Genomic DNA, 25,625 nt, shown 5'->3' on the forward strand with positions numbered 1-25,625 from the left:
TTAGAAAACCCGTTGTTTCTAATAATGGCCCAGGCATTTATTAGAAACAATATGGTATTTAGGTGAAAAAAAAAGACAAAATTGTACTGAAGACCTCCTCAGCATTAGCCTCATAGCATCAGATGAACTTAAATATCCTATTCTTACTCTGTTTTCCGTAGCAATCCTCTGTTTTCAAGCAGTTTTAGAATATCCTGTGCTTTGTCTTGATAAAATGATTCCCCAGAAAATTCATCAAAATGCACACCTAAACGCTGAAACAAACGTACAACAAGAGAACAGATATTACATTTTACTCAGCAAAGTACAGTATTACAAAGAGCTAGGGCAGGGGTAGGCAATTCCAGTCCTCGAGAGCCAGAGCCAGGTCAAGTTTTCAGGATATCCACAATGAATATGTATAAGATGGATTTGCATGCACTGCCTCCTTGAGATGCAAAATCTATCTCATGCATATTTATTATGGATATCCTGAAAACCTGATCTGACTCCAGCTCTCGAGGACCGGAATTGCCTACCTCTGAGCTAGGGTTACCATATTTGTAAACTAAAAAAAAGGATACATGACCTTGGCCAGGCCCTGCCCATGATCGCACCCCTGCCCCACCCAAAGTGCCCTGCCCCTGCTTCCCACTAGTCTCATCTCTCCTCCACCCCCCCAACGCAGCCTCTATCTCTCTTCAGCTCCTTACCCGAGTCTCCCCTGTGTCCCCATGTACTTCCTCGGTGCAGCAATTTCAAACTTCAGGCAGCCGACAACCATCAGTATTAGCAACACGATCCTGCTGCTGTTGGTCTGCCCCGGAAGCCTTCGTTCTGCAGTGACTTACTGTTCCCACATAGGTGGGATGCTGAAAAATGAAGGCTTTTGGGGCAGACCGACGGCAGGAGGATCATGTTGCTAACACTGCCGGCTGTCCGAAGTTTGGAAATTGCAGCTGGCAGAGGTACATGGGCATAGGGATAGGCCGATGGGAGAGCAATATTTATTTCCAGGATGGGGGGCTGGACGAGAGAGTGAGAGAGAGAGTGTCCAAAAACCGGACAAACTCCCTCCAGTCTAGAAAACCACCTGGACACTCAGACAGTCCTCTAAAAAGAGGATATGTCTGAATAAATCCAGACATCTGGCAACCCTACAAAGAGCTCTATAATTTACACCCCTTAAAACAAAAGGTGATCATGGCCAGTTCCCCAGGTTGACTTCAGACAGAGAAACTTAGAATGTAATTGTGGTTTTGTACTAGCTCATTTGGCCAGTCATTTTTCTTCCCAATTACAACACTGTAGACCCTCTTTCAACACTGCCTTAGCTCTTTGCTTTCTCTCAGGTAAGAATTGGCTGTGCAAGTGTGAGGCCTTTTGAATTCCCAAACTGTTTTTGCCTCCTGGGAAGTTGACCAGTGAGCTTGATGCTGGTGCACAGTGATGCACCAAAAATCAAGGAATCATCAACACTTAACCCTCTGCTCATCACCCTAACCATCCCCTGCTATCTGCAACCCCTACACTGGCTTCCTGTTTACCTGTCTTGATTAGATTGTGAGATCACTTGAGCAGTGACCGTCTCCTTTATGACTATGTACAGCGCTGCATACATCTGGTAGCACTCTAGAAATTTAACAGTAGTAGTAAATAAACCAGAAACCTATATGGGACTTTTCTAAGGGGAATAGAAGTGAAATCCATGTGGTCCTAATGTGAAAGGCTGCAGTTTAAACATAATATCCTACTTACTAGAAATCCCGCAGAAAAACACATAACCAATGTGCCCCACAGAAAAATACATGGTTGAGTCACATTATTATGACCACTTGCTAACATCCAGAATAACCGCCTCTGGCAGCATGGATGACAACCAGACACAGTGGATGCTTTCAGGCGGATTTCTTGGGTCACCAAGCCACACAGTGGTATAAATTGTTGTATGGGTATTTGAATAAAAAACGGAAAACTGGTCTTAGGGATATTTGAAGCATTGAGATTGGGCACCAAATTTCTGCCTCTCAATGGCCACGATTTTGGTCTTGGAGAATAAAAACTACAAGGTCAGCATCTATGAGGCAGACTTGGTTCTTTTTGTTACATAGAGCTTTTTGGACCCCAGTTTGTTTACAGAAGTTGGATAGCTCTAGGTCTAATAGATGCTGGCATTGTAGTTTAGAAGCTGGGACTTTAGATCATTTAATTTTTTTTTGTCCCTTTTGGAAGTTAATTTGGTCCCAAATCAATTCATTGTTAGAAAATCATGTTGCCCTTTCATATGATACTATATTATTTGGAGGTTTCATCGTAGACTATGTCAATGTTATTACTGGCATAGTAGTTTTACAGGCTTTTCCTGTAAAAAATTAAAGGCCTTACCGTTTTCATACTCTGAATGAATTATTGTTCTTATAGAATGAATGTAGCACTGGTCTTTTGAAAGCGTGTATGTGTGTATGAATATCATTGGTGTGGCTATACTATATTATTTGGTACATCTATGAGATTTAAGAGTCCAATTTCAGCAAATAATAATAAACTTTTATTAATACTGACAGGAGTTGCCATTCAACATATTACTGGAAATTGGAAGGATTATACTAAGCTTAATTATACCTTTTGGTGGAATTCAGTTTGTCATATTTATAAAATGGAGAGGGTGCTTGCTATACAGCAAGGAAATTATCATAATTTTAAAAAGATTTGGGGGCTATTGATTACATATTCTAATGATCAGACACCCTAAACACCTTGTTATTATATAAGGTGGGGTGGGATTGGGTAATATGATATTTGATAATTGATTTAGTGTTATTGGGTGGGGTGGGTGGGAAGGGATTCTTTTATACTTTAATGATTATAAGTAAGATTGTCAAGTGATTTGTAAAAATTATTTTGATTGATTATTATACACTTGTTGTAAGAGATGAAAATGAATACAGATTCACAAACAGACACAGTGGATGCTGGATAGCTGGAGCCATGCAGTGCATCTGACAGTTGCTGACGGGTGAGTGGTGGTGGATCCAGTTGTGAACATGTTGAACAAGGTGGTCTCAAATGTGCTTGATTGGGTTAAAGTCTGGGGAATTCGGAGGCCAGGGAAATAGCTAGAAGTCTTGGTTGTGCTCTGCAAACCACTTGCCAACAATTCATGTCAAATTGTCCTGTTGAAAGATCCCATTGGCCACAGGTGTACTTAATCAGCAAGGATGGAGAGATACCCATATTGGTTGAGAGTGCCTTCCAGAGGTATCAAGGGACCCAGACCATGCCGAGAAACACGCCACAGACGACATTGCCACCACTAACTTGTGTATGTCCAATAATAGCTGCTGGGTGCTTGTTCTTGGCAGTTTCACACCTGACACGCCAACATCCATCCATTCAATGGAGCTCAAAAGGCGACTCATTGGGGAAGGCAACCCTCCGCCAGTCGTTGCAAGTCCAATGTCAGTACTTTTGTGCAAATTGCAGCCATTTTTTGTGATGAACTTTCGTGAGCATGGGCACAGTCAGTCATCTACTCCAGAGCCCCATTCGCAAGAGGGTTTGCTGCACAGTCATTTTGGACATACATCTGGAAGCCTACTGGTTCGTTTGGATGGTGAATTGCTCCACAGTAGTGTGCCAATTGGCCCGCATCAACCTGCGCAGCCAACATTCACCTCGCACCAATGGCTCATGCTGCCCCCCCACCCCCCCAGTTACCACATTGGGTCATCAAAAAGGTTCCATTCGTCCTCTTACGGTACACTAACCACAGCAGCCTGTGAACAGTTCACAAATTCTGCTATTTCCGAAATGCTGCCATCCTTGGCCCGGTAGCTGATGATCATGCCTTTTCCAATGTCTGATAAATTGCGCTTTTCGCTTTTCCCCCCATCACAGCTGCAGTTGCTATATTGGCAACTTACCGACATCCCACCTTATATACCCATAAAGTCTATGCATTATATGTGCATTCGTTCGTTGGTTGTGCGTCCCTGACATCAGAGGTTGTCTTAATAATGTGACTCGACCATTTAAAACTGCTTTAGAAGGCTCAAGGGGCTTGTTCACATTTTGCTGACCTGGGTTTCATCAGATATCACCCTTCTGTGAGGGCTGCTATCATGACTGTTCAAGGAAAACCTGTTCCAACAATCTTCTGGCTGTACTTATGAATGCCTGCGCTGCCTCTAGTTCAGGATTCACTAACCATCCAACTCACATTCCTATGCATTTCCCTTCCCTTGCTCTCTCCTCTTATCAACTCTTGCTCAAGCATGCCAAAAGAGACAGGCATGGCCAGGGAGATGGCTTTAGCAACCCAAAAACTCCATGCTTATAAAATGCAGAAAAACTGAACAGCATTTCCACAAATCAAACAAAGGGTCATGCAAAACTCCATTAGATATTTCAAAACACCTGATACAAGGCAATAGCATTCAGTCCTGGTGTTCAAGGGCCACCAATGGGTCAGGTTTTCAGGAAATCCTTAGTGAATATGCATGAGAGAGAGAGACTTGCATGTTTACTGCCTCCATTGTACAGAAATCTCTCTCATGCTTAATCATTAAGGATATCCTGAAAACCTAATCTGTTGGAAGCCCTCAAGTACTGGGTGTGAATACCCCTGATACAAGAGATGTTAATAGATATAGTGAAGCACTGCATTACTATAGAGCACTGGTCCCCAACCCTGCCCTGGAGGACCACCAACCACTCAGGTTTTCAGGATAGCCCTAACGAATATATATGAGGAAGATTTGCATGCCTGTCACCTCCACTATATGCAACTTTCTCTCATGCATATTCATTAGGGCTATCCCGAAAACCCAACTGGCTGGTGGTCCTCCAGGGCAAGGTTGGGGACCACTGCTATAGAGGATGGGACACTACAGACAACCATGCTGAGCAGCCAAATTCACTTGGTGCCAACTCTTTTGAATTACCATATTTTTATTCATATAATGTTCCCACGTGTATAATACACACACAAGTATAGCATATGCAAAACTGCATGTCTATGTAAAAAGGAACTCATAACATGTGCATATAATGCACACTATACCAGTTTATTTTACTAAAGCACTCTAATTGCAAAATTACTACTACTATTAATTATTTCTTTTTTTTTTCCTCCTCTTTATTCATTTTTAATCTCTCAACAAGTGTACAAATTAAACCATACATATACATGAAAGCATCACTTGTATATCTGACTTGTTGTATTTCACCTGGATACTTTGATGGAATCGTATGTATTGTTTCTTGTGTTGTGAGCCGCTTAGAACTTCCCAGGTATGGCGGCATACAAATAAATTTTTATTATTATTATTATTATAAGAATAACAACAAAAGGTATATATACCCTACCCCCATCTCCATTATTATATTATACACAATAAAATAATCCCATCCCCCTCTATTATTTATGGTATATACTCCAATAAAATAGAGTAAATGGTGTCTAATCATCACAAAAAGATGTCATTGGCACCCATATTTTAATAAATGTCTTATAACTACCATTCTGTACAGCTAATGATCTTTCCCATTTTGAACATATGACAATGAGTTCCAACCAAAAGTTGAAATTAAGCCTACTGCAATCCTTCCAATTATTGGTGATATGTTGAATAGCGACTCCGGTCATGATTAATAAAAGTTTATTATTAACTGATGATATCTGACTCTTTAGTGCTACATGATTTTCCAGTAAACAGTTTACTTGATCCCAGATAGAATTCCAAAAGGCTAAAATATATTATTAATTATTTCTATAGTGCTACCAGACGTACACAGCGCTATACAAAGAGGAAGAAAACAGTCTCTGTTCGAAAGAGCTTACAATCTAAACAGACAAGACAAACAGGATACAGTTAAGGGGAACAGCTAATCTGCTTGCTGGGTTGGAGGGCAGTGGGGAGTAGGGTTATGGATTGAAGGCTGTATCAAAAAGATGGGCTTTAGTCTGCTTTTAAGGGAATGGGCGTGGCGGACAAACTCAGGTAATTTATTCCATACATAGGAGGCAACTAGATGAAAGGAATGAAGTCTGGAATTGGCAGTGGAGGAGAAGGGTACAGCTAAGAGAAGCTTATCTGAGAAACTGAGTTCTCTGGGAGGTGTATAAGGAGAGATATTGAGGGGCAGCAGAATGAACACATTTGTAGGTCAGCAATAGGAGCTTGAAATGTATGTGAAGGCGGATAGGGAGCCAGTGAAGTGATTTAAGGAGATTGGTGACATGAGCACAGCAAGGTTGGTAGAAGATGAGTTGTGCAGCAGAGTTTTGCACAGATTGCAAGGGGGAGAGGCGACACTGAGGGAAACCAATTAGAAGTATTGTAAATCTTTATTCATTTTCATATGTTACATCAAGTAAATGACATAAATTTAATAATAATTTTAAATATACATACTTGATAAGCTCATATATTAATATTTAAGTTAACATTTCATTTAGAAAAATTAATATAATATTCATATTAATATTTCAGAAATCTAAATTTATATACTTCTTAGTTAATAAAATATTATCCCCTCCCCTCCCCCCCTTCTAATCAAATATACATGAATAAATTTTTAAATGCAAATTCTTTCCATATTTCATATTATACATTCAAGTATTAATATATTGTATATTATTCAGAAATATGTTCCCCCCCCTTTCCCTTTTAATCAAATTCTAAACATGGGAAAATTATTATTCTTTACAAAATTCTGTTAATGGTCTCCAGATTTTTTGAAATTTATTAATATAACCTTTTTGTGTTGCTATAGTGAGCTCCATTTTGTATATATGGCAAACAGAAGGTGTAATTCAACCTATCATGTCTTTTCCAATTGAAAGTGATTTGTTGTATTGCTATTCCAGTTAAAATAAATAGAAGTTTGTTATTAGAAGTAGATTTCAAAGTGTGAGGTTATGAGTGTAAATTAATGCCTTTGTTTTTAAGAGCTTTTCTTTTTAGGTTCATGCAGTCGTTATTATTGCATGAAACTGGCAAAACTAAAAAGAAAAGGCCCCAGAAACAAAAACGCACTCATTTTTGAAATTAGCACATCTTTGTAAAAACACACTGGTACAGTGCACTCACACATATAGCATGCAGGAAGTAGGTGTAGCTTGTAAAACATGTGCAGCACACGTTACTGTGTATGTGTAAAAATACAGTAACCTCTGTACGCTAATGATGAGTCCTAGGCTTCCATCTGTGAGCTTTAAATATTTTCAGCTTTTGCGTTTTTTGTTTCAGACATCAGATGAATGCCAGGGAAGTGACACACAAAGGGCCCGATTCTATAAATGGCACTTAACAGCTAGGCACCATTTAGCACGGTTTTCAATTAATTGCTAGACATTGTTTATAGAATTGCACATAGCGGTAACTAACTCAGGTGTCAGGAGTCCAAATATTAGGCGTTGGTATATTAAGCCAGGGTTCTCCTGAACTAATTTACCAGCATCTAACACAGATGCCTACCAATGCCTAAGAAAGGGATCACGAACAGATCGGAGAAGGTTATCATGCCGCTGTACTGGGCTATGGTATGCCCTCACCTGGAATACTGCGTCCAAAACTGGTCACTTTACATAAAGAAGGACACAGTACCAGTGTTCTCCCCAGAATTTTTTTCCAGCGGGTGGCATGAAAAAGTAGCCGGGAGGTGGGGAAAATTAAGAGCTCCTTTTACTAAGCTACAATAGCGTTTTTAGCGCGTGCAGAATTGCTGCGCTACATGGCTATAACTAACGCCAGCTCAATGCGGCAATTCTGCGCGAGCTAAGCACGCAGTAAAACCGCTATCGCAGCTTAGTAAAAGGAGCCCTAAATGTGTACTATTTGTATTAGTTAATTATTATTAGTTATTTTCCAATGCTCAATATGACTGCCTTTCTTAAGGTTTGACACTTGTTCCATAATATTTTTATTAAATTTAAGAAGTATCCAATTCTAGAAGTGAATAATTAGATATTTGTCCTCTTTCAAACGGCATAGAGCAGCGTCTCTCAAACTTTTTTAACTCCGGCACACTAAACGCAGCAAATGTTTTTCATGGCTGGAAAAAATTTCTGGGGCGAACACTGTTGCCGTTAGTTTTCAAGGTCCAATCACGACAAAGAATGATGCTTATCTGGGCAGTTGTATAATAAAAAGAATGGATAGTAACATAGTAGATGACGGCAGATAAAGACCCGAATGGTCCATCCAGTCTGCCCAACCTGATTCAATTTAAATTTTTTTTTTTTCTGCTTAGCTATTTCTGGGCAAGAATCCAAAGCTTTACCCGGTACTGTGCTTGGGTTCCAACTGCCGAAATCTCTGTTAAAACCTACTCCAGCCCATCTACACCCTCCCAGCCATTCAAGCCCTCTCTAGCCCATCCTCCCCCAAACAGCCATATACAGACCATGCAAGTCTGCCCAGTACTGGCCTTAGTTCAATATTTAATCTTATTTTCTGATTCTAGATCCTTTGTGTTCATCCCACGCTTCTTTGAACTCAGTCACAGTTTTACTCTCCACCACCTCTCTCGGGAGCGCATTCCAGGCATCCACTACCCTCTCCGTAAAGTAGAATTTCCTAACATTGCCCCTGAATCTACCACCCCTCAACCTCAAATTATGTCCTCTCGTTTTACCATTTTCCTTTCTCTGGAAAAGATTTTGTTCTACATTAATACCCTTTAAGTATTTGAACGTCTGAATCATATCTCCCCTGTCTCTCCTTTCCTTTAGGGTATACCTATTCAGGGCTTCCAGTCTCTCCTCATACGTCTTCTGGCGCAAGCCTCCTATCATTTTCGTCGCCCTCCTCTGGACCGCCTCAAGTCTTCTTACGTCTTTCGCCAGATACGGTCTCCAAAACTGAACACAATACTCCAAGTGGGGCCTCACCAATGACCTGTACAGGGGCATCAACACCTTCTTCCTTCTACTGACTACGCCTCTCTTTATACAGCCCAGAATCCTTCTGGCAGCAGCCACTGCCTTGTCACACTGTTTTTTCGCCTTTAGATCTTCGGACACTATCACCCCAAGGTCCCTCTCCCCGTCCGTGCATATCAGCTTCTCTCCTCCCAGCATATACGGTTCCTTCCTATTATTAATCCCCAAATGCATTACTCTGCATTTCTTTGCATTGAATTTTAGTTGCCAGGCATTTAGACCATTCCTCTAACTTTTGCAGATAAGATAACATGAGAAGTGAAATTGTCATGAATCAGAGGGATACATACCCTGTAGGTCCTAAAAGCAGGCTTGTGGATTAGATATAAACTATGAAGGCAGTGGGGTACCTAGCATTTGTGACACCCGAGGCCCATCATTTTTTGACACCCCCCCCATCTGTATGAAAAACATGATTTTTAGTAACAATCCATACATCACACAAGAGTGTACCTAGGAAAAGGCAGCATCTTACATACTGCAGCAAACAGTACATCAATACACCCATTGTAAAACTAAACAAGCCAGACTAATACAAATCAATCCTACACAGTCAATCCTAACTGAAAACCATGTCTTTCAAACACACAGAACACAGAAAACACCTTTGCCTAGTATAGAATATGTAATCACAAACTAACCCCTCTCCCTTTTACAAAACTGTAATGTGGTTTTTAGCCATGGTGGTAACAGCTCAGACTCTCATAGAATTCTGAGCAATTACCACCATGGCCGGTGCTAAAAAAACGCTCTACAGTTTTGTAAAAGGGGGGATAAAATAGAAAATGTAGACAAAGGTTAAATTGAACCACCAAGAAGCTGGACTCTGCATACAATGCAACACCACAGAAAAAGCGATGCATCTCCCCTAAAGCAAAAAAATAAATAAATATAATTTTTTTCTACATTGTCTTCTCTGGTTTCTGCTTTCCTCATAGTCTTGTCACTCTCTTCCTGACATCCATTGTCTACCCTCTCTCTGCCCCTTCTATATGGCATCTTCTCTCCTTGTATTCCCCTTCCATCTCTCCCTTCACCCCTATTAGTCTGGCATTCATCTTCTTCCCTTCCCTCCTCCAATGGTCTGGCATCTCTCTCCTCTTCTTCCCTTCCCTCTCCCACACCCCCATGGTCTGGCATTTCACTCTCTCCTCTCCCTTCCCCCCACTTCCATCAGCATCTGCCCCCTTTCTTTCCCTCCAACCGAATTCCATCCATTATCCTTCCCCCTTATGTCTCTCTCTCCTTTCTATGCACACCAATTCCATCAGCATCTGCTCCCTTTCTCTCCCTCCACCACCCTTCCATACCACCCTGACCCCCCTTTTTCTCCCTCCACCACCCTTCTATGCTCCTCTCTCCCTCCAAACCAGCAAGGTCCCATGATGACTGCTTCTGTTGCCTCTGGATGATGCAAGTGACGTTGGAAGGGGTGGGCCGGCAGATGCAGGGAGTTGCGGCAAGGTTCCGCAATGACTGCAGCTGCCGGTCCACCCTTTCCAACGTCACTTACGTCTTCCGGAGGCAGAGGCGGCAAATGCAGTCATAGCGGGACCTTCCTGCACTTCAGTGCGGCTGCCAACTCTGCTTCGGAATAAGTATGGCAGCCGCGCTGAGGTGCAGGTGCCATTTAGAGCAGCTCGGAAGGTTCTGGATCCAGTCGGCTGTGTACCCCCCTGGGGCTAGCACCCGGGACAAAAAATAATAAAAAGAATGGATAACTTGACCGATTTAGACATGTCATACAATTATAACCACAAAAATGTAATTCTAAACTCAAAAGACTCCAGACGAAAAGCAGACTATAGAAAGGAAACCAGAAAAGACCAAACCCATAGTACTAAGATTCAAATGCTAAAATCGGACATGCCCATTATGAAGAGACATGTGGATCACTGCTAATTATAACGAGTGAGTCTTTAAAATATGAGACAGTAACCAGACCTGGTGGACGGAAATGATAAATACTGGAGCCAAAACCAGAGCACCGTGATGAAACTTGAATGGAAATATGGATACCTATTTATACTTTTGAGTAAAATTGCGATGCGAACATGTCATGGAAAAGAATAAATAATGTGTAAACTAAAAACCAAGAACAACATATTGCAACACCAAACTCAGAATTAATGAAATAACATGCTAAAAGAACTTAACCCCCTGCCTAAAATAGGGCATATACATACTTAAAATGATGGCTGGTTACAAACAGTATGCCTAGACTATATAGACCTAAACAGGGCAAAAGTAAACGTATGGGAAATGAACAGCTAATAATACAGTGTATCTTGAAAACATAAGCCGATAGTAGCTCAAAGACAAGCTGACCGGGTAGATGAAAAGTGAAACCTGGGAAAATCTAAATTATTGGAAAGAACAATAGCCATACAAAAAGGGAATTATAAGAAATTTAAAGAGATTTAGGGGCCATTGACAAATTATTGTAATGAATAGATACCATTTTTCCATTATAAGTACAATGTAAATGAGGGAGTGGGAGGGAGGGATTTTAGAATTTTATTAAATGTTTAGATCAATAGGAAAGAAAATTGAATATGATTTATGTGATTGCATAGGTTGTGGGAGGGAGGGGATTACATTTTAATGATTTAATATTGAATATGATAGAGATTCAAGCGATATATTCAATTTCAATTGTCATTTATTGATACACTTGTAAGATGTAAAAATGAATAAAGATTTAAAAAAAATAAAATAAAATAAATTATTGTTCAAATGAGCTTCTATTAAAACCAAAGAATAAAACCACAGCACTCGGGAAAGTAAAAAAGGGAGAGTAAAATGGACTTACTGAAAAGGTCTCTGCACTGATGAGATAAACTCGTACGCAGAATAAATGTGAACACGCAACATTGGGGCTATGATATTTGGTCAGTTGAAAAAGGCGCCAAAAAAGTGTCGGCAGTGGATTGGATGCACACTGATAAGGGAGGGGCATCGGGCTGCTAAAAAAGGCTGCCTTAATAAATAAATGAAAATACTGGTGAAAAACTAAATTAAAAAACAAAACCATGATAAAATGCCGAACCTGACTGCAAGTGGTAGTGAAAGTAGCATAAGGCACCCGTAGTACTGTTAGTGCCAGAGCTGCTTAGAATAAAGAACCGTGCTGTACATGAGGAGATAAGATGTAAAGTGCTGGCCCTCACTGCACCACTTGATAAAACTAAGGAGCGATGTTCTAGAGAAGGGTTGCCCACACTTTTTGGGCTTGCAAGCTACTTTTAAAATGACCAAGTCAAAATGATCTACCAACAATAGAATTAAAAAAAAAAAAAACACAAAACACACTGTATGCATAGAAAATGTTACCGTATTTGCCGGCGTATAAGACGACTGGGCGTATAAGACGACCCCCCAACTTTTACAGTTAAAATATAGAGTTTGTTATATACTCGCCGTATAAGACTACCCCTTCTTCCGCACACCTTCTCTACCGCCCCGGGTGCAGCACAGCCGGCCAGGTCCCCTTACTTTTGTGGCACTTCCCCGACCGACCGACAACAGCCCCGGTCCGACAAACCTCCCTGCCCTTAACCGCAAATCTAAATTACCTTCTTACAGCTGCTGTAAGAAGGTAATTTAGATTCGCGGCTACAGGGCAGGGAGGATTGTCGGACCCGGGCTGTTATCGGTCGGTCGGGGAAGTGCCACAAAAGTAAGGGAACCTGGCCGGCTGTGCTGCAACCGGGGCGGGGCGGGGCGGGCCGCTCCTCTCCCTTGGTAGCCACTCGAACCGCGAGGCTACTCTCCTTCTCCTTATCTGCCCTGCCTGCAGCACAGAGCCGAACGGAAGTCTTCCCGACGTCAGCGCTGACGTCGGAGGGAGGGAGGGCTTTGTTTAAGCTTTGTTTAAGCCCTCCCTCCCCTCCGACGTCAGCGCTGACGTCGGGAAGACTTCCGTTCGGCTCTGTGCTGCAAGCAGAGAAGGTAGGGAGAAGAAGAGCCGCGTACATCCAGAAGACTGAGTACATCCAGCCCCGCGACCCTCGGAGGCGTCCCCATGGGATCCCCGCGACCCTAGGGGGCGTCCCCACGGGATCCCCGCAACCCTAAGGGCGTCCCCGTGCAGCTCTCTAATGTAAGGTAAGGGCATGTAAACAGTACCCGGCGTATAAGACGACCCCCGACTTTGGGGAGGATTTTAAGGTACTAAAAAGTCGTCTTATACGCCGGCAAATACGGTAATTATCATTTCTATTCCGGGGTTTTTTCAAAGAGGTCAAAGCAGATGACTCTATGCACTGTCACCTCAGAAACAACCATACAAAAATAGACAAATATACCCCCTCCCTTTTTACTAAACCATGATAGCAGTTTACCGTGCATCTAATCTTTCTTTCCTTTTTTCAACCTGTATGCTTCCTCTCCTCCAGACCTCATTCCCTCCCCCAACTTTTTCTTCCTCTCTCCCTGCCTCCCTTTCTTTTTTTTTTCTCTCTTCATGCCCTTTCTTTTTTTCTGTTTCTCTTCTTTCCTTCTGTCTCCCTGCCTGCCCTCTTTCTTTCTTCCTCCCTGCCCTTCCCCAAGCCACTGCCATCGGGGAACAGGCCCCCAAGCCGCCGCCGCCCCAAGCTCTCCCTGCTTCGGGCCGACCAGCATTCCTCTCCCCGACATCAATTCTACCATCAGAGAGGAAGTTCTGGCCCAGCCAAGAAGCGATGGCTGGCAAGAACTTCATCTCCAATAGCAGAATTGACGTCAGGGAGAGGAAGGCTGATCGGCCCAAGATCGCGATCACACCCCTGTTCTAGAGAAATGCTGCCGGGTCCTGCCTTCACGGAAACAGAAAGTAGGCAGGACCCGGCAGCAAGAACAGCAAATTGTAAGCTTCACTGACCTGTCTCCCGCCTTAGCCCATGGCGAACGCATGCTCCGGGGTTCTAACATGTGCGTGCCGGCTTCCCTTATCTTCTCTTTCCCCCCACCCCCCGGACATAACTTTCGGTTTCGGAGGGAAGAGAAGGGAAGCCGGCACGCACACATTAGAGCCCCGAAGATAAGTTCACTAAGGGCTAAGGCGTGAAATCTCCAAGCTGTTTGTTTTTTTTAAAATGTTGAGCAGCGACAGCAGCAGCAGAATTCACAATCGGATGATAGCCAGGCGGTCATCTAAATTAGCCAGGCGGAGCGCCCGGCTAAAAGGCCCTAGGGAGAACACTGCAGTACTATTCGAAAGGGTCCAGAGAAGCGCGACTAAACTGGTTAAGGGGCTGGAGGAGTTGCCGTACAGTGAAATATTAGAGAAACTGGGCCTCTTCTCCCTTGAAAAGAGGAGACTGAGAGGGGACATGATCGAAACATTCTAAATACTGAAGGGAATAGATTTAGTAGATAAGGACAGGTTGTTCACCCTCTCCAAGGTAGGGAGAACGAGAGGGCACTGTCTAAAGTTGAAAGGGGATAGATTCTGTACAAACATAAAGAAGTTCTTCTTCACCCAGAGAGTGATAGAAAACTGGAATGCTCTTCCGGAGTCTGTCATAGGGGAAAACACCCTCCAGGGATTCAAGACAAAGTTAGACAAGTTCCTGCTGAACCAGAATGTACGCAGGTAAGGCTAGTCTCAGTTAGGGCACTGGTCTTTGACCTAAGGGCCGCTGCATGAGCAGTCTGCTGGGCACGATGGACCACTGGTCTGACCCAGCAGCAGCAATTCTTATGTGTCTATTAAAAATCTTAGGTGCCGATAATGCAGGCCAGGGTTTTACTGATTTGCATTGCAGGCACCCAAGTTCTTTAGAGAATTGTGCCTAGCGGCAGCTATATCTCTTTCAACCCCCAAATACATCCACTTAGGCGTTAGGCACTGCTAGGTGCCATGCAATAGGCTATCTTTTATAGGTGCCTATTGGCCAATAAATTTTTTCCCCCATTATGAGCTTGTTAAAGCTTGTAATTGAATCTATTAAGGTGATTTGGGTAATTAAGGTAGGCACATAAATTGACGCCTAACTTTAGACCCCTCTCACAGAATCTGGGATCTCTTAGGGAGAGGAGGAAATACTGGATGCTGCAGATGGGCAGACTGGATATACCATTTGGCCTTTATCTGCCATCATGTTTCTATACAATTATGGTGATAAAGCCAAAAATAAGTTTAGGCAAATATTTAAAAAGTAATAACATTGGCACAAATATACAACATACGTTTTATTTTCACCTTATAAACTCGAGTGTATTCCTCAATGCTCAAGGCTCTGAAATGCTGCCACATGGCTAAGGACTGTGGGTCACCTCCCTCTAGTTGCCTCAGGAACTCCTGTGCTGCCTTCTGTATATTTTCATCCTTTTCTGCTACGTTATTAATCTGCACATACACCTAGAACATACAAACAGCATCTGGAATATATACTGTAAATAAGTGTGTCTGACATGCAAAGAGAAGAACCTAAGACAAATTGAATAAATGTTGGCATTGTCATGTTGAAGTAGGGACTTTAGATCATTTATTGTTCTATTGTCTACTTATTTTGGCTTTTTGGAAATCAATATGGGACCAAATAAATTGTTTATTGGAAAATCCTGTGGCATTATCCTACAATACTGTGCTATTTGGTGTATCAATGAGAGCTAAAAGTCAAATATCATCTAAGAATAACAGGCTCTTTTTTTTTTTTTTTAATTCTTTATTCATTTTTAAATCTTACATCAAGTGTACAATTAATAAAACATATGAATTAAACACATCACTTGTATTTCTTATTAGAATAACTTAAATATAAATTTATACCCATCCCACCTACCCTTTCCTTTAACATTTAATCAAAAATATACAAATATAAGTATTATTTTCTATTAAATAAACCTACAGTAACTTTTAAATCACCCCCTCCCCCATTTGCAAATAAACTTTCAACAGAAAATGGTATCTATTCATTACAGTAAGCTGTCAATGGCCCCCAGATCTTTTTAAATTTATTATAATTCCCATTTTGAATAGCAATTATGCTTTCCATTTTATAAACGTGACACAATGAATTCCATCAAAAGTTATAATTTAACCTACTGCAGTTTTTCCAATTACTAGTAATATGCTGAATAGCAACTCCTGTCATAATCAATGAGTTTATTGTGGATTGATGAAATCTGACTTTGTTCTCATTGACATACCGAATAAAATCGTGTCATATGATAGTGCTACATGATTCTCTAATAAACAATTAATTTGGGACCAAATAGATTTCCAAAAGGCCATGATAAAGGGACAATAGAATAATAAATGATCTAGAGTCCCTATAGAGAATGACACGGGGAAAAAATTTGTCCCTGTCACTGCACCGTCCCCGGCCCACCATCCTCTGCACCGCCCCGTCACCGCCGTTCCCTTCACCGCCTCGTCACCGTCACCGCCACTGCCATCCCATTCACCGCCCCGTCACCGTACCCGCAGCATCCATATAAGCCTTAGTACTGCAATATTTAGCTTATTCCTTTCTTATAAATCAAAATTCCTGCTGCTGAACTAGAGAAAGAGATGTTCAGCTGGCAGGGCTTTGTTTATAAATTTTTATCAACACAACTAATATACTACTTTATCCTAAAGCAAAAAATAAATAAATAGAATTTTTTTTCTACCTTTGTTATCTGGTTTCTGCTTTCCACATCTTCTCATTCAATTCCTTCCATCCACTGTGTGTCTTCTCTCTGCTTCTTCCATTTGCTGTTACTGTGCCTCTCCCTTCACCCCCTCCCACAATTGGTCTAGCACCCATCTTCTTCCCTCCGCTCCCCCATAGTCTGGCATCTGTCTTCTTCTTCCCTTCCAACGTCTTCTCCCCACTCTGCCTTCCACATTTCCAAGGAAGAGAAACTTTTCCCTTTCACCTCCTCCTTCCTTGTGTGAGTCGGAACACGCGGTCCCTGCAGCCCCCACCCGACGACCGGCACGCTTTCAAAGAGCCACGCACGCGCGGCTGCTCAAAGTTCAATCTTCTGCTCTGCTGCAACTTCCTGTTTCCGGTTGGGTCAGAGCAGAAGATTGAATACTGAGCAGCCGCGCATGCACGGCTCTTTTGAAAGCGTTCCGGTCGCCGAAAAAGAAAGCCGGCATACTAAGGTGAGGTGGAGAGAGGAAGCTGGTTAAACGATCGAGCCGGCGTGCGGGTGGGCGGGTGGGGGCTTCGGGGACCGCACGATCCTTTATGCCTCACTGCGGTGACAAGACCATTCACCGCTCCACGGGGCGGTGATGGCCTTGTCCCCGTCCCCGCAGAGGCTGCTAATTTTCATTCCTCGTTTTTGGCGGGTTACCCGCGGTTAAAAGCGGTAGCTGCGGGTAAACCGCCACCGTGTCATTCTCTAAGTTCCTACTTCAAGTTTACAGTGCCAGCATCTATTAGACTTAGCGCTGTCTAACTTTTGTAATCAAACTGGGGTCCAAAATGCTCTATGCAACAAAAAGAACCAAGTTTGTCTCATAGATGCTGACACTGTACACCTCATCCTCCAAGACTAATTTCGTGGCCATTGAGATGCAGAAATCTGATGCTTAATCTCAATGCTCCAAATATCTCTGAGGCCAATCTTTGTTTTTTTATTTATAAATCCTGTTATCAATTTATACCACTGTGTGGCTTGGTGTCCCAAGAAGTCCGCCTGAAAGCATAAGAATTCCAGACTTTTATTAATAATGACAGGAGTCGCCATACAACAAATTACGAGCAATTGGAAGAATTGGAAGAGGCTTATCTATAGTTTTTGGTGGAGTTCATTGTGTCATATATATAAAATGGAAAGAATATTAGACATTCAGAAAGAATTATTTGATTGAATTTTGTACACTTGTTGCAAGAGTTAAAACTGAATAAAGAATTAAAAAAAAAAAAAAAAAGACATTCAGAAAGGGAATTTTAAAAACTTTCAGGAGACTTAGGAGCCATTAGCAAAATATTGTAACGTCTAATCATTGTTTTCCCCTATAAACATGCACATCTGGGAGGGGAGAGGTTGGGGGTCTGATAGGATAATAAACTTGGATATATTAGTTTGAGGGTCAATATAGAAATTTTATATGTTGAACACTGTGATTGTTTAGGAGGGAGGGGGAATTAATTCTGAAATAGATATTAATAGAATATTAAGTGTGGTATTGAAGAAAATGTATTTTATTGTTACACTTATTGTAAGTTTTGAAAATAATAAAGAATTGGGAAGAAAAAAAATAAGACAACAAATCGGATGCCGCTGAAACTAAAAGTAAAATGTTACTTTCACTCTTGGGGCCTCTTCTATCAAACTGCACTAGCAGTTTTTAGCGCAGAGAGCCGCGCTGCTCCCGATGCTCATAGGAACTCTATGAGTGTCGGGAGCAGCGTGGGCCATCCAGCGCGGCTCACCGCGCTACAAACTGCTAGCGCAGTTTGATAGAAGAGGCCCTTGGTTAGACAAATTAGCCATTATTTAAGATTTGATCCAACAAAAACAAAGGAGAAATTAGGTTCTTACCTGCTAATTTACTTTCTTTTAGCTTCTCCAGACCAGTAGAGGTTAATCTTTACGAATGGGTATATATCCAATCATGACCAGCAGGTGGAGACTGAAAACAAAACTTTGGGACAGTATATACTATACTCCCTTCTCTATTTCCCTCAGTCTGCCGAATAGCCAAGCAGAACCAAGAACTGGAAAACAGAAGGAAAACAATACTCCGAACAGGAGTAACAAATAACATACTCAAATGCTGTTGGAACATGCAGAGGAGAAATACCCGAAGGAAAATGTCCCCACAGCTCGCCAGCTAAGCCAGCCGAGCCACAGCCGCTGTTCTTTAATTCTCCCCGGCCCTAGAAAAATACTAGAACCCGCAGCAAAAAACAAAAACTGCCCGCGAAACAGCCCCAACAACAACAACAACAGACAGGGTGGGGACCTCTACTGGTCTGGAGAAGCTAAAAGAAAGTAAATTAGCAGGTAAGAACCTAATTTCTCCTTCTTTAGCACTCTCCAGACCAGTAGAGGTTAATCTTTACGAATGGGACATACCAAAGCAGTCCCTCTCACGGGCGGGACCCCCGAAGGGCCGATACCAGAACACGCTCACCGAACACCGCGTCCCGACGCGCCTGAACATCTACCCGATAATGTCTTACAAATGAATGCAAGGAGGACCAAACCGCAGCCTTACAAATATCCACCGGAGGCACGAGCGACGACTCAGCCCAAGAAGCCGCCTGACCCCGAGTGGAATGAGCCTTGAGAAACTCCGGAACCGGCTTCTGACTCAGAAGATAAGCGGAAGCAATCGTCTCCTTGATCCAGCGCGCAATAGTAGCCTTAGAAGCGCCAGCCCCCCGACGAGGACCCGCCAGAAGGACAAAGAGATGATCGGAGATCCGAAATTCCCGGGTCCGCTGCACATAAGAGCGGAGGACCCGACCGACATCCAATTTGCGCAGCCGCTGTTGCTCAGAAGAGCCCTCTCGACTACCCAAGACCGGGAGGACCACCGATTGATTGACATGAAAAGGAGAAACTACTTTCGGCAGAAAAGAAGGAACAGGCCGCAGAACAACCCGCTCCCTCGAAAATTCCAAGAAGGGAGCCCTACAAGAGAAAGCCTGTAGCTCAGAAACACGCCTAGCGGAAGTAATGGCCACCAAAAAGACCGCCTTCAGAGTAAGGTCCTTCAAAGAACAGCCATCCAACGGCTCGAAAGGCGGGCGCACCAAAACCGAGAGAACCAGATTGAGATCCCAAGAGGGAATCGAGGGCCGTATGGGAGGCCTGAGCAACTTGGCCGCCCGAAGAAAGCGAATTACATCAGGAATGGCCGACAAACGCTGACCTGTCACCAGCCCCCGAAAAGCCGACAGGGCCGCAATTTGAACCCGGAGAGAAGACCAAGCCAGGCCTCTATCCAGGCCATCCTGCAAGAACTCTAGAATGTTAGGCAGGGAAGCGCGAAAAGAGACCACTCCCCGCGCCCGGCACCATTCCTCAAAAAGACGCCAAACCCGCACATAAGCCCGAGAGGTAGAAAGCCAAAAGTGTAGAGATCACCTTATCTGAATATCCCTTCCTACTAAGGCGGCCCCTTTCAAGAGCCAAGCCGTAAGACAAAAGGGAGACGGGTCGAACATGGGAATGGGACCCTGCGTCAGAAGATCGCACACGAGAGGCAGAGTAAGAGGATCCGCCACCAGATGCCTCACCAGATCCGCATACCACGGATGACGAGGCCAATCCGGAGCCACCAAAACCACCAGCCCCGGATGGCGAACAATGCGAAGCAGTACTCTGCCCACTAATGGCCAAGGAGGGAACACATACAACAGCCCCTCCGTTGGCCACGGTTGGACCAGAGCATCCAGACCCTCGGCCAGACCGTCCCTGCGACGACTGAAGAAGCGGGGCACTTTGGCGTTGCCACCTGTGGCCATCAGGTCCATCAGGGGCTGCCCCCAAGCCTGCACTATCAACTGAAACGCCACGGCGCCGAGACACCACTCTCCTGGATCCAAGAAGTGACGACTGAGGAAGTCCGCCTGAACATTTTCTACCCCGGCTATGTGAGAGGCCGAGAGGTCCAGAAGATGTGACTCCGCCCAAACCATGAGCCGAGCCACCTCCTGTGCCACCTGAGTGCTCTTGGTGCCCCCCTGACGATTGACATAAGCCACCGCCGTGGCATTGTCCGACAGGACTCTGACTGACTTGCCCAACAAAAGGGAGTGGAAAGCCAACAGCGCCAGCCGGACCGCTCTGGTCTCCAACACGTTGATCGACCAGGAGGCCTCCTCCGTGGACCAGGTACCCTGAGCTGAGTGACCCAAACACTGAGCCCCCCAACCCAGGAGACTCGCATCCGTAAGGAGCACCGTCCACTGCGGAAGATCCAGACCCACCCCCTGAACTAGGTGAGGGGTCTGGAGCCACCAACGCAGACTGCAGCGCGCCAAGCCTCGCAGGGGAACCGGAACATCCATCCCGTGCCTCTGGGGAGACCACCTCTGGAGCAGAGCATACTGGAGAGGACGCATGTGGGCCCGCGCCCACCTCACCACGTCCAGGGACGCCGCCATCGACCCCAAGACCTGGAGGAAATCTCGCGCCCGAGGACACCGGGACGCCAAAAGCAGGCGAATCTGAGATTGCAATTTGCTCACCCGGGCCTCTGGGAGAAAGATCTTCCCCAAGGAGGTGTCGAACAGAACCCCAAGGTACTCCAGACGCTGAACCGGGACCAACCAGCTCTTGGAAAGGTTGACCACCCAGCCCAGCGACCGGAGAAACTCCACCACCCGAGCCATAACATTACATTACATTACATTACATTAGGGATTTCTATTCCGCCATTACCTTGCGGTTCAAGGCGGATTACAAAAGGTTAATTTAAAAAAGACAGAATTACAATGATTAGCTAGAGAGGTAAGTTGTAGATCTTAAGAGCATTTAGAGGTCGTGTTGTTATTGCTGTTTCAGGAATTTCTTGAAAAGTGTGGTTTTTATTTCTTTTCTGAATGTCCTATAGTCTGGGGTGGTCATCAGAAGGTTGGAGATCTGGTTGTCCAGTCTTGCGGCTTGAGTGGCTAGGAGGCCGTCGTGTAGTTTTGTTCTTTTTACTTCTTTGATTGGGGGGGGTATGAATGGTGAGTGCGTTTTTCTGTGTCTGGTACTGGGTGCTTGGATGAGGCGATTGTTCAGGTATGATGGGCTGTCTCCGTGTAGGGTTTTAAATAATATGCAGTAAAATTTGAAATGGATTCTTTCTTGGATTGGGAGCTTTCCTGCAACGACTTTGCCCGAATTAACCAGTCGTCCAGGTAGGGGTGTACCAGGATGCCCTCCGACCGCAAGGCTGCCGCGACGACCACCATCACCTTGGTGAACGTCCAGGGAGCCGTGGCCAGCCCAAAGGGAAGCGCACAGAACTGATAGTGCCGACCCAAGATCGCAAAGCGAAGGAAACGCTGATGAGAGGCCCGAATGGGAACATGCAAGTAGGCCTCCGTCAGATCGAGAGAAGTGAGAAACTCCCCTGGCTGAACCGCCAGAATGACCGACCGCAGAGTTTCCATACGGAAAGAGGGAATCTTGAGAGCCCTGTTGACCCCTTTCAAATCGAGGATGGGCCGAAAAGTCCCCTCCTTCTTGGGCACCACAAAGTAAATGGAGTACCTGCCGGTGCCCCACTCCGAAGGGGGCACCGGAACCACTGCCTTGAGATCTAGCAAGCGCTGAAGGGTCTGACGAAAGGCCTGCGTCTTCCAAGGAGTCTGACATGGAGAGGCGAGGAAAAGGTCCGGCAGAGAGCGGGCGAACTCCAGGGCATAACCGTCCCGCACCACCTCCAGGACCCACTGATCGGACGTGATCTCGGCCCATTTGGGGAAAAAGTCACGCAGCCGGGCCCCCACCGGAACCAAAGGGGGCGCCGGCAAGGCGTCATTGTGCAGGACGGGAAGCGGGGGAACCGGCGGAGGGATTCCCTGCCCCCCGACGGGCCCCCTGAAAGGGCTTGCATGCGCTGGAAGAACCGACCCCGGGAAAACCCCGGAGACTGGAAAGAAGCAGCCCCACGCCCAGGACGATACTTGCGAAATTCCCGCAAACGCCCTCGGGCCGCACCACCCCTAGACGCAGGGCGGGCACGGTCCTCCGGCAGACGGGGCACTTTCGAGTCCGACAGAGTCTGAATCAACTTATCCAATTCCTCCCCAAATAAAAACGACCCCCGAAAGGGAAATTTAGTAAGCTTAGCTTTGGACGCAGCATCCGCCGCCCAAGCGCGCAGCCACAAAACACGCCTTGCGGCCACGCCAAAAGCCATAGACTTAGCCGAAATCCGCACCAAGTCATAAAGAGCATCTGAGAGGAATGAGGCAGCCATCTCAATCTTCGCTACCTCCTGATCCACCAGAGACCAGTCATCAGACTCCCGATCCAGGACACGCTCAGCCCACCGAAACACGGCGCGAGCGACCAGTCCCCCACAAATAGCCGCCTGGACCCCAAAGGCAGAGACCTGAAAATTTTGCTTAAGGATGTTCTCCAACTTGCGCTCCTCGGAGTCCTGCAAGGCAGAACCGCCCTCAACAGGCACGGTATGCCGCTTGGAAATTGCCGAGACCACCGCATCAACGACTGGCGATGCTAACGTAGCCCGATCCCCTTCTGGAATGGGATACAAGCGAGCCATGCTGCGCGCCAGACGAAACGGCGTCTCCGGCGTTTTCCACTGTTCTAGAATAATATCCTGAATATCCTGATGCATAGGAAAAGAGCGGGAAACGGAACGGATCCCCCGTAACAGAGGGTCCCCCACACGCGGAGTCTCCGGCGGCGCGTCCTCAAAACGCAAAACCGAAGAAACCTGTTGAATAAGGTCAGGCAGCTCATCTCTCTGAAAAAGGCGCACCACGGACGCCTCTTCACCGGAGAACGGGAAACCCGACAACCCGCCGCCAGCTTCCGTCCCCTCCAGAGGGTCCTGGAATTCCTCAGAAGGGTCCAGGTCCTCCTCCAGACTGACACGTTCCTCCGACCATAAATCCTCATCCCACGACACCCGCGGACGCTTGGACAAGGGAGGCGGCGGAGGGGACGCCACACCAGACGAGAGAGGCAAAGCCGCAGGGAGCGCGGAGGAAACCCCACCCCCCGAAACCCCCTGGGCGCATCTGGGACCCCCAGCTGCCTGAAAATAGGCTCTGCATAAGGAAAAAAAGAAATCAGGAGAAAAACCCCCCGAGGGTCCCAAGGGACTCCCTGCCACAGCAGGGGACCCAGCAGAAACCTGCCCCTGCATAGACAAAACAGGGGGAAGGTCACCTGAGGTGGAAGACAAAATGGAGGGGCCAGACAGAGAAGATGGCGACTTTCCCGCCAAAAAAGCTCCCTCCATAGCCTGTAGCGGCTGAGAAACCTGAACAGTCTCAGCCGCTAAAACAGGCAAGCCGGCATCAGCTGTCAAAAAATCAGCTGAGAGGGAATCCTCAAAAACCCGACCGTCGGCGGCTCGGGGAATCCCTCCGTGGGCGGATGGAGAAGACCGGGCTTCCCCACTGCTCCCTGCCGACTCGCGAGGCACCATCGGCGGGGAGCTCTGGGCACCTGCAGCCGCTGCCGACGGAGCTCCTCCACCGCACCGGCCTGAACACCGCTTGCACAGGCCGGCCGCGAGTGCCTCGCGTCTGGAGCACAATGAACACTTTTTCCCTTTAGAAGTGCTCATTGCTCCATACGCGACCTAGCTATAAAAAAGTGCCGGTTAGTTGAAAAACAAACAAACAGTAAAATACAGTTTTCTTAAAGGGAAACAACCCTCCAGACCAGCACTACCTCAGGATTTTTTTTTTTTTTTACAGAACAGACTCCACAGGCTCTCGAAGCAATATGCCTTGCTTGATTTAGGGGGCAAGGCTTACTGCTGAGGCTCCTCTAAAAAAATGTGGGGAGGTGGAGGAAGTGGGGGGAGGGACCCCGCTCGAGACCCGCCGGGTTTGACACCCCCGAGGTCGGACGAACCCCCAAACAGGGTCCGCCCAAGCTCTGTCCGGCCAAAAACAGGGACTATAAACCCCCTAAACAAATTCCAACAGCCCTACCAAGGGAGATGGGTACAGATCACATCAACACCTGCTGGAGACTGAGGGAAATAGAGAAGGGAGTATAGTATATACTGTCCCAAAGTTTTGTTTTCAGTCTCCACCTGCTGGTCATGATTGGATATATACCCATTCGTAAAGATTAACCTCTACTGGTCTGGAGAGTGCTAAAGAACAGGGGAATTTACTCCAAACCAATAAGATGGTTGGGACGATAGGCAAAATGCTTCCAAACAAAAGCCCCACTCCAGATAATAAATGTGTCCACTTGTTTAATAACACAACTGTAAATAAATATTTAAGTCTGAATTTTCAGGTACTCATAAACAGATTTTCACAGAGTAGCATGTGGTAATAAAATATTACCAGTGGTGCATGATATTCTAATCATAGCATATTTCTAAAAGGCTTTAAAGTAACTCAATAGCTATTGATAAGATAATAATAATAATAACAACTTTATTGTTCTACTAGTCTTTAAGCCCGTTACATTAACGGGTGCTAGAATAGAGGTGTCTGTCTGTCTCTCTTTGTCTCTCTCTCTCATTGGCCGCTGTTTTTTTTTCTGTCTGTCTCTCTCTCTCTCTTTGGCTGTTGTCTGTCTGTCTTTCTTTCTGTGTCTCTCCTTGACCATTGTCTGTGTGTCTTTCTGTCCTTGGCTGCTGCCTGCCTGTCTTTCTGTCTCTGTCTCTCTCTCTCCTTGGCCGCTGTCTGCCTGTCTTTTTGTCTCTCTCTCTCTCCTTGGCCGTTGTCTGCCTGTCTTTTTGTGTGTCTCCCTCTGTCACTCTCTGTGTGTGTCTGTCTGTCTGTCTCTTTCTCTCCCCTTGGCTTCTGTCTGCCAGTCTTTCTGTCTCTCCCTCTCTCCTTGGCCGCTGTCTGTCTTTCTGTATGTCTGTCTGTCTTTCTGTCTCTCTCTCTCCTTGGCCGCTGTCTGTCTCTCTTTCTGTCTCTTTCTTTCTCTCTCTCTCTCCTTGGCCGCTCTCTGTGTATGTTTTTGTCTCTTTCTCCTTGGCCGCTGTTTATGTGCCTTTCTGTCTCTTTCTCTCTCTCTTTGGCCGCTGTGCGTCTGTCTTTCTGTCTCTTTCTCTCTCTCTCTCTCTCCTTGGCCGCTGTCTGTGTATGTTTCTGCC

At 45.3% G+C, this 25,625-nt stretch overlaps 1 protein-coding gene across 4 annotated transcripts in view; it reads right to left on the reverse strand.

The window, feature by feature from the left end:
* RARS2 (arginyl-tRNA synthetase 2, mitochondrial) overlaps positions 1-25,625 on the reverse strand; it is a 175,346-nt gene that overhangs the window by 115,120 nt on the left and 34,601 nt on the right. For 2 of the 4 annotated variants that reach the window (XM_033939889.1, XM_033939888.1), the window contains 2 exons: positions 15,111-15,269; positions 148-254 (listed from right to left, as the gene is read on the reverse strand). In XM_033939889.1, coding sequence (XP_033795780.1) covers positions 148-254; positions 15,111-15,269 — 266 coding nt within the window. The remainder of the gene's footprint in view (positions 1-147; positions 255-15,110; positions 15,270-25,625) is intronic. The other 2 variants (XM_033939892.1, XM_033939890.1) reach the window with 1 other exon arrangement.

The sequence above is a fragment of the Geotrypetes seraphini genome, chromosome 3, assembly GCF_902459505.1.
Source record: "Geotrypetes seraphini chromosome 3, aGeoSer1.1, whole genome shotgun sequence".
Taxonomy (NCBI): Eukaryota; Metazoa; Chordata; class Amphibia; order Gymnophiona; family Dermophiidae; genus Geotrypetes; species Geotrypetes seraphini.